General features: G+C 35.7%; 2 protein-coding genes across 2 annotated transcripts; both read right to left on the reverse strand.

The window, feature by feature from the left end:
- Positions 1-605: 605 nt before the first annotated feature.
- LOC141403162 (uncharacterized) lies at positions 606-3,640 on the reverse strand. Its single transcript, XM_073985335.1, has one exon. The coding sequence runs from the start codon at positions 3,015-3,017 to the stop codon at positions 606-608; it is 2,412 nt and encodes an 803-aa protein (XP_073841436.1). The 5' UTR covers positions 3,018-3,640.
- A 974-nt stretch (positions 3,641-4,614) lies between these two features.
- Positions 4,615-8,646, reverse strand: LOC141401252 (uncharacterized). Its single transcript, XM_073981326.1, has 2 exons — positions 8,570-8,646; positions 4,615-8,507 (listed from the first exon to the last, which is right to left on the reverse strand). The coding sequence occupies exons 1-2, from the start codon at positions 8,577-8,579 to the stop codon at positions 4,678-4,680; spliced, it is 3,840 nt and encodes a 1,279-aa protein (XP_073837427.1). The 5' UTR covers positions 8,580-8,646; the 3' UTR covers positions 4,615-4,677.
- Positions 8,647-9,694: the final 1,048 nt, after the last annotated feature.

Consider the following 9,694-nt stretch of genomic DNA (forward strand, 5'->3'; position numbering starts at 1 on the left):
GGTCCATTTAACCCTCTAAATATTATCTGATCGCCAGCTCATATTGCATGCTTCTTCTTTGTCATATACTCTTACCTTATTTAAAACATGGGATTGATCGGACTATTATTGCGATCTACTGAGACGCTACAAAATTAGATAAATATTATATTTTTGATTCATTTCACCCGCTAAATATTACACGATCACCACCAATAAAAATAGGGATCTATTCTGGTCTGAACCCGATCGGTCCATAATTGCGGCCTGGAGTTTGATTACAATTTATAATGGACAGACGGACGGACGGACATACGTCTCCAAATCGCTTTATTTAGTCGAGATATGAAGATTGGAGATCGGAGACCCCGATGAATAATTCGCGGTGTTACATGCATTTTTATCAAAACAAACTTATAATACCCTTTCCACAGTGGTGACCAAAAGAAAAACAACACAATACTATAGATGTCAACTCGGGTTGCAGCCTGAATTCCATTCAAAATTTGGTGTTAATCGGTCCATAATTGCGGGCTCCTCATTGTAATCAGGCTGTAGGAAAATTTATTCAATTGTTGTTGTAGTTTATTTTGATAGTTCCACTTTCAACTGTACAATTTCATGGACTATACTTTGCAATTTGATACAAAATATTTGAAATTACATACGAAATGTTCATTATCAAAATATTGACCTCGTGGACATTGCAATTTAATTGCTTTACCATTAAGGCAAACATTGTAAATGTTACAGTCGAAAGGATCTCTGACAAAAGTTCCTCCAGGCAGTTGATAACAATCTTCTGGTGTTAATGTATCTTTGGGTGTTGTACAACTTGGATTTGGTGCAGGGGTAATGATGGGTGCAGCAGGACAATTTACTAAATGAGGGTAGTTACATACATTTAGTACGGTATCAAAATATAAACCAGCCGGACATTTTTGGAGATATGACAAATTTTGAAAGCATGTATAAAATTTGTTACAATCATTAAAATCTCTAACGAATTCTCCGTCTCGTCGATTTAAGCAGATTTCTGTGGTTGGGGTTGCGCTGGTAACAGGCGACGTCGATCGTGTTGTCACACAGGTGGTCGTAGTTGTTGTTCGGGAAACAGAATGTGTTGTAGGATCAGTAGTTGGCTTGTGAGTTGATGTTGTTTTAGTGGTTCCTGTTGGGATTTCTGAAGTACTCGTTTTTGTTGGTGTGATAGAAGGACATTGTGTGCTGGTAACAGCCGATGTCGAACGTGTTGTCACACAGGTGGTCGTAGTTGTTGTTTCGTAAACAGAATGTGTTGTAGGATCAGTAGCTGGCTTGTGAGTTGATGTTGTTTTAGTGGTTGCTGTTGGGCTTTCTGAAGTACTTGTTTTTGTTGGTGAAGGACATTGTGTTGTGGTATGAGTTGTAGGTACTGAAACTTCTTTTGTAGTGGTAGTTAGATCTGTAGGGAATTTTGTTGGAAATTGTGTAGTCAAAGTTTCTGTAGGTAGAGAAGAAGGTGTTGTAATATGGCTCGTTGTTGTAATTGTTGGGAGTATGGAGCCGATCGTCGTTGTCATCGGAGTATGTGCTGTGGTGTCCTCTTTATATTTGGTGGTGGTTGTGAGCATGTCTGTTGTAAAGTCGGAAGTTTCAGAGCTCGTTGTAGCATCAGTAGTTGTAGTTAGTTCCGTGGGTAATTTTGTTGTAACTAGTGTTGTCAAAGTTTCTGTAGGTAAGTTAGAAAGTGTTGTAACTCGAATAGTTGTTGAAATTGTTGGGAGGATTGCTGTGGGAACTTCTGTTGTAAAGTCGGAAGTTTCAGAATTCGTTGTAGCATCAGTAGTTGTAGTTAGTTCCGTTGGTAGTTTTGTTGTAACTAGTGTTGTTAGAGTTTCTGTAGGTAAGGTCGAAAGTGTTGTAACTTGAATTGTTGTTGAAATTGTTGGGAGTATTGTTGTGGGCACGTCTGTTGTAAAGTCGGAAGTTTCAGAGTTCGTTGTAGCATCAGTAGTTGTAGTTAGTTCCGATGGTAATTTTGTTGTAACTAGTGTTGTCAAAGTTTCTGTATGTAAGGTAGAAAGTGTTGTAACTTGAATTGTTGTTAAAATTGTTGGGAGTATTGTTGTGGGCACGTCTGTTGTAAAGTCGAAAGTTTCAGAATTCGTTGTAGCATCAGTTGTTGTTTCCGTGGTCCAGTCGATTTCAGAGTGTGTTGTTGTAGTGAGGTCAGTTGTACCACCCGCTTTATATTTGGCGGTTTGTTTGTATGGATCTTTGGTAGAGACAGATATTTTACTTGACAATTCCGAGTTTGTTGTAGTGAGGAAAGTTGTAGTATCTGCCTCATATTTGGTGAATGTAGTTTGCACGTCCGTTGTAAAGTCGGATGTTTCACTTGTAAATTCAAAGTTTGTTGAAGCCTCAGTTGTTGTGATGATGTCACTGGTAAAAAACTTCGAAGGTCCCGATGTCTCATAAATATTTTTGGCAATTTTATTGACATTCGTTGAATCGACAACAGTAGTTGTGGATAATTCTGTTATCGTCGAAGGGACAGTTGATTCAATTTTAGTTGTTTCAAATTTAGTTTCAGTTCCAAATGTTAAGAAATATGTTTCTGTAGTGGGATTAAGTGTTTTGAGTGTTGTTGTTTCATAGTCTAACGTAGTGCCTGAAACGAAAATATTTCGCATTCCATTATCATTTGCAAGGCTTTTGATTGTGTCTAATTCAAAATTGGTTTTTAGATCAGAGCTAATGATGTCTGTTTTTTGTAATAGCAAAGGATTCGCGGCAATAAGAGTTGACAAATCCGTGTTATCCCAATTATTAGACGTATTCTCAGTATTTATTTCTGTTACTGTTGTAACGGTCCCTGCAATGGTAGTAGCGATGACATTCGATTCGATTGTCTGATCGGTATTTTCTGAAAATTGATCTTCTGTAGTGGATAATGTTGTTAGGTCACTGAATTCGTTTTTTGTTGTTGTAATTTCTTGAAACGTTGTTGTTGTTGTAACGGTAGTGGATTCATTCATGATGTACGGTGCCATATTTTTTATATGTTTTAATAAAATATGAAAGATTTTATGTAATATTTAATATTTTCTTAGTCTTAATTTCTAGCTCATTTGTTATTCTGTCCGACAATTTTGGCCGAGCAGAAACTATCAACATATTTGGATACAAACATTTTGACATTTCTGATTGAGTTTTTGAACAAATTTGTATTAGAAAGCAACTTATTTTGTAATAAGAAGGCTGGGTTATAGGAAATTTTCTTATTCTTTCAGTCCAGATTTATTGCTGTGGCGGAATAATAATTAATAACATGATAATCTGTTAAGAAATCGACGTTTAACGGCAATAAACTTAATTTAGAACACTTTTTGATGACTTTCCAAATTTAATTTGATGATTTTTGTCAAAAAAATTACTTGCATATTTTGCATATTTTGCATATTTTTTCCACATTTTTTTTGCATATGCAAAATATGCAAATATGCAAAAAATAAAAAATATGAGCCTGTAATTGCATTCAGTTTTCTTCAAAACGAATTTTGGTCCAATCAGAATTTTCGTATCTTTATTAATAAAAAATATGCAAATATGCAGAATCCGATGTCTACACATAAGGAATCCAACAATATGTTAACAATACATATATTGCTCTTGGAATATTGTTGGATCAAACATATTTTTTCTCTGCGTGTATGCCCTCCAGGAAATCAAATATAGACCAAAAATATTTTTTTATTTTTCATTCAAAGTCAATGGTCCATTTCACCCGCTAAATTATATCACATAATCATCCAAAATTGTAGGCATCCTCTTCTACCTAAACTCTTACCTCGTGCAAAATGTTGTAATTATTGAGCTATAATGGCGATCTCTAGCGGGTTTATGATTACACTACAAACAAATAACTGGGTATATAAGGCTGTAACTCTGTTACCTAATCATGTACACCAACACAATTGACATCAATATAAAGGTCAAGCGTTTCTCTTCCATACATGTATACCGTACTTGCCTGGAATGTCTCTTCCAGGAATAAAAATATATGCTGTATATTAAAAGTGTTCACTATTTTTCACACAAAAAGAGTGGTCCATTTAACCCTCTAAATATTATCTGATCGCCAGCTCATATTGCATGCTTCTTCTTTGTCATATACTCTTACCTTATTTAAAACATGGGATTGATCGGACTATTATTGCGATCTACTGAGACGCTACAAAATTAGATAAATATTATATTTTTGATTCATTTCACCCGCTAAATATTACACGATCACCACCAATAAAAATAGGGATCTATTCTGGTCTGAACCCGATCGGTCCATAATTGCGGCCTGGAGTTTGATTACAATTTATAATGGACAGACGGACGGACGGACATACGTCTCCAAATCGCTTTATTTAGTCGAGATATGAAGATTGGAGATCGGAGACCCCGATGAATAATTCACGGTGTTACATGCATTTTTATCAAAACAAACTTATAATACCCTTTCCACAGTGGTGACCAAAAGAAAAACAACACAATACTATAGATGTCAACTCGGGTTGCAGCCTGAATTCCATTCAAAATTTGGTGTTAATCGGTCCATAATTGCGGGCTCCTCATTGTAATCAGGCTGTAGGAAAATTTATTCAATTGTTGTTGTAGTTTATTTTGATAGTTTCACTTTCAACTGTACAATTTCATGGACTATACTTTGCAATTTGATACAAAATATTTGAAATTACATACGAAATGTTCATTATCAAAATATTGACCTCGTGGACATTGCAATTTAATTGCTTTACCATTAAGGCAAACATAGTAAATGTTACAGTCCAAAGGATCTCTGACAAAAGTTCCTCCAGGCAGTTGATAACAATCTTCTGGTGTTAATGTATCTTTGGGTGTTGTACAACTTGGATTTGGTGCAGGGGTAATGATGGGTGCAGCAGGACAATTTACTAAATGAGGGTAGTTACATACATTTAGTACGGTATCAAAATATAAACCAGCCGGACATTTTTGGAGATATGACAAATTTTGAAAGCATGTATAAAATTTGTTACAATCATTAAAATCTCTAACGAATTCTCCGTCTCGTCGATTTAAGCAGATTTCTGTGGTTGGGGTTGCGCTTGTAACAGGCGACGTCGATCGTGTTGTCACACAGGTGGTCGTAGTTGTTGTTCGGGAAACAGAATGTGTTGTAGGATCAGTAGTTGGCTTGTGAGTTGATGTTGTTTTAGTGGTTCCTGTTGGGATTTCTGAAGTACTCGTTTTTGTTGGTGTGATAGAAGGACATTGTGTGCTGGTAACAGCCGATGTCGAACGTGTTGTCACACAGGTGGTCGTAGTTGTTGTTTCGGAAACAGAATGTGTTGTAGGATCAGTAGCTGGCTTGTGAGTTGATGTTGTTTTAGTGGTTGCTGTTGGGCTTTCTGAAGTACTTGTTTTTGTTGGTGAAGGACATTGTGTTGTGGTATGAGTTGTAGGTACTGAAACTTCTTTTGTAGTGGTAGTTAGTTCTGTAGGGAATTTTGTTGGAAATTGTGTAGTCAAAGTTTCTGTAGGTAGAGAAGAAGGTGTTGTAATATGGCTCGTTGTTGTAATTGTTGGGAGTATGGAGCCGATCGTCGTTGTCACCGGAGTATGTGCTGTGGTCTCCTCTTTATATTTGGTGGTGGTTGTGAGCATATCTGTTGTAAAGTCGGAAGTTTCAGAGCTCGTTGTAGCATCAGTAGTTGTAGTTAGTTCCGTGGGTAATTTTGTTGTAACTAGTGTTGTCAAAGTTTCTGTAGGTAAGTTAGAAAGTGTTGTAACTCGAATTGTTGTTGAAATTGTTGGGAGTATTGTTGTGGGCACTTCTGTTGTAAAGTCGGAAGTTTCAGAATTTGTTGTAGCATCAGTAGTTGTAGTTAGTTCCGTTGGTAGTTTTGTTGTAACTAGTGTTGTTAGAGTTTCTGTAGGTAAGGTCGAAAGTGTTGTAACTTGAATTGTTGTTGAAATTGTTGGGAGTATTGTTGTGGGCACGTCTGTTGTAAAGTCGGAAGTTTCAGAGTTCGTTGTAGCATCAGTAGTTGTAGTTAGTTCCGTTGGTAATTTTGTTGTAACTAGTGTTGTCAAAGTTTCTGTAGGTAAGGTAGAAAGTGTTGTAACTTGAATTGTTGTTGAAATTGTTGGGAGTATTGTTGTGGGCACGTCTGTTGTAAAGTCGAAAGTTTCAGAATTCGTTGTAGCATCAGTAGTTATGGTAATGTCAGTTGTTGTTTCCGTGGTCCAGTCGATTTCAGAGTTTGTTGTTGTAGTGAGGTCAGTTGTACCAGCCGCTTTATATTTGGCGGTTTGTTTGTATGGATCTTTGGTAGAGACAGATATTTTACTTGACAATTCCGAGTTTGTTGTAGTGAGGAAATTTGTAGTATCTGCCTCATATTTGGTGAATGTAGTTTGCACTTCCGTTGTAAAGTCGGATGTTTCACTTGTAAATTCAAAGTTTGTTGAAGCCTCAGTTGTTGTGGTGATTTCACTGGTAAAAAACTTCGAAGGTCCCGATGTCTCATAAATATTTTTGGCAATTTTATTGACATTCGTTGAATCGACAACAGTAGTTGTGGATAATTCTGTTAGCGTCGAAGGGACAGTTGATTCAATTTTAGTTGTTTCAAATTTAGTTTCAGTTCCAAATGTTGAGAAATATGTTTCTGTAGTGGGATTAAATATTTTGAGTGTTGTTGTTTCATAGTCTAACGTAGTGCCTGAAACGAAAATATTTCGCATTCCATTATCATTTGCAAGGTTTTTGATTGTGTCTAATTCAAAATTGGTTTTTAGATCAGAGCTAATGATGTCTGTTTCTTGTAATAGCAAAGGATTCGCGGCAATAAGAGTTGACAAATCCGTGTTATCCCAATTATTAGACGTATTCTCAGTATTTATTTCTGTTACTGTTGTAATGGTCCCTGCAATGGTAGTAGCGATGACATTCGATTCGATTTTCTGATCGGTATTTTCTGAAAATTGATCTTCTGTAGTGGATAATGTTGTTAGGTCACTGAATTCGTTTTTTGTTGTTGTAATTTCTTGAAATGTTGTTGTTGTAACGGTAGTGGATTCCGTTAAGTCATATGTTGTTTTACCGATATTTTGGGCCCCCAATCTTGATTTACGGTGTGGAAGTAGGTCCTGCACTGTTGATTTAATTACATCTTTGATCGTGGACGTTATGTCAACATTATTAAAAGTTTGATTTACAGACTCCGTTGATGCTAGATCTGCTCCCACTGCAGAACTTGTTGATTCATTGGTAATGGTAGTCAACATTTCTTCGGGGTCTGTTATTTTTGTTTCGTCTGTCGAATATTCCGTTGAAAAGGTATTTTTTTGATCTATGTCAATAAAGTTGTCAATGGTTGATGGGTTTATAGGTGATTCAGATATCGTCTGTGTTTGTAGGTCGAAAAAAGAATTTCCTGGAGGTAATTTGTTTGCACTCGCATTTAGCAAAAATGAACCCAAAAATTGTCTCAATTTCGGACGTATTATTGTAGTTACAATATGGTCAGTTTCTGTTGAGATTGCCGATAATGTTTTCGAATCTGGAATATTCGTTAATTCACTAGCGGATGTCATATTGGATATTTTCAATTCTGTAGTGGATTCTGTTTCAGTTGTCGTTTCGTGCCTGCGATCCGTCGTCGTCGTATATGCTGCTCCTATAGTGGTGGGATTTGTGGTAATTTCTGTTGTATACGTCACTGCTTCTGTTGAACTCTTTCTAATTTTCTTACTCGTTTTGTTGTTTAATGGCGTTGACAGAGTTGTAGCTGAAGTACTGTTCTCCACATTGGCTTGATTGCAATTGACTATCTCCGGCATATTACACATATTATATCTTCGATCAAATTGTAACATTCCAGGACATATTTGGGCGTATGCATTATTATCGTAGCATATGTAGTAGACACTACAGTTGGAGGGATCCTTTTCAAAACTCCCATTGGTTTTGTTCAAGCAAATTGATGAAGTATCTGACGTTATAAGTTTGGACTTCTTATGTGTAAGATTGTGTCTTATAATGTTTGAGTTATTATCGTGTAAATCGCTCTGGTCAGTTTCATTTGTAATGTCGCTTATTCCTTGCAATTCTTTGTGCAATGCAGCATTTCCTAAACTATTGAAATCGACACCAGAATTGCACGGTTTTACGTCTCTGTTTATACCATATGTCATTGTATTATAATACATAGGATTTAATATAATTGGTAGAAATCCTGTTATTTGAGGAAAGCTATCAGAAACTGTACAAGGACATGGTGGACATTTCCCAGGGACACAACGTTGGATTGTTTCATTGAAACGATATTCACGACCACAATCCAAACTAAATTGACCAATTTCACCGAGGCATACATAAAAGCCGTGACAGTCAAATGGATCCTGAGCCTTGAAGCCAAATTGACGATTTTTGCATAGCTGAGACAAAATAACTGCTTCATATAATCCAAAACATGTGATCCACAAGAAAATCAGTTGTAATGCTGCAACAATGAGAGAAGTGCTCTTAAAAGTTATATAAATTATTCAATTTTGTTTTACTTACTCATCTGCATAATTTCGTATTTAGAAATTATTGACACTCAAAACTTCAGATATAACTTTACAACAGAACTAATGGATTTGAAAGAGAACGTTGGCCTTATTTATAGCTAATAGTTAAAAGGGAATGACTATTTTTTTCAAGTGGTACTGAACATGATGTTGCACTATACATAATTAAATTCAACTTTACAACACTTCAGTTAGCCCTTGTCTTGCTTAGATTTCATTTGCAAAAGATGATTGTTTGGTTTTCAGATAAGAATGGCATTTTTGTATTTCATCGTTTAGCATTTTGTTGCAGATAAATGTTTCTTTTACTCGTTTTTAATTAAATATTTTAATATACTTATAGTCTACACCACACTGTAAGATGCAGAAGAAGAACAATGGACTTTTGAGTTTATACGAAGGTAAATTGGTTTTTTTGTACAAGTTTAAAAGAGGTGGTGAAACATTTAATCTTATCTTCATCATTTGAACTAACCATTCGAAAACAAATCAACAAATACTTCGCCAATACCGTGTGGGGAATTTTGTACTGGTAAAAAATTTGTTTGGTCAAAAAAGTTGCCGCACCGGAAGTTATTTAATTTTTTTGAACAGACATTTTTGGGCACAAATGCTTTATTCAAATTTAAAAAAAATCTTAAGATATCACGATTTCGAGAACATTTGTAGAATTGAAGATTATAAACAATTTTAATGCAAAATAGCTTACTTCAGAACGATTTCCTGACGTTATGAAACAAATAAAAGAAATATCTGCAATGAAAGATTTGCTTGCAATCGGCGCGGGATTTTTTTAACGGTAGGGGAAAAGTGAGAACGCATTTCTTAATATCTTTCCATGCTCTACCCGGCTACGTGGTGGTATTTCTGATCATTTGAAAAAAAAAAATGCAAAAAAGTTATAACCCTGATATACAGTGTTGCGCAAAACAAAAGTGAAAAACCAAGGATTTCATAGTCCACATCTACATTAACCACATTCCATCTCACATTCCAAATTTCAATGAAATTGGACATACATAGCGTATTTGATGCATCACATACATGAAATCGGCAGAAACTATATTGGAAGCTATATCCAAATCTGAACCGATTGCAATATAATTGGGCATACTTA

This window comes from Musca autumnalis, unplaced genomic scaffold, assembly GCF_047663935.1.
Source record: "Musca autumnalis isolate F117 unplaced genomic scaffold, ASM4766393v1 scaffold_4, whole genome shotgun sequence".
Classification (NCBI taxonomy): domain Eukaryota; kingdom Metazoa; phylum Arthropoda; class Insecta; order Diptera; family Muscidae; genus Musca; species Musca autumnalis.

Coding starts and splice junctions, on each gene's coding strand:
- LOC141403162 (XM_073985335.1), bottom strand. CDS start 3,017: ATGGCACCGTACATCATGAATGAATCCACTACCGTTACAACAACAACA.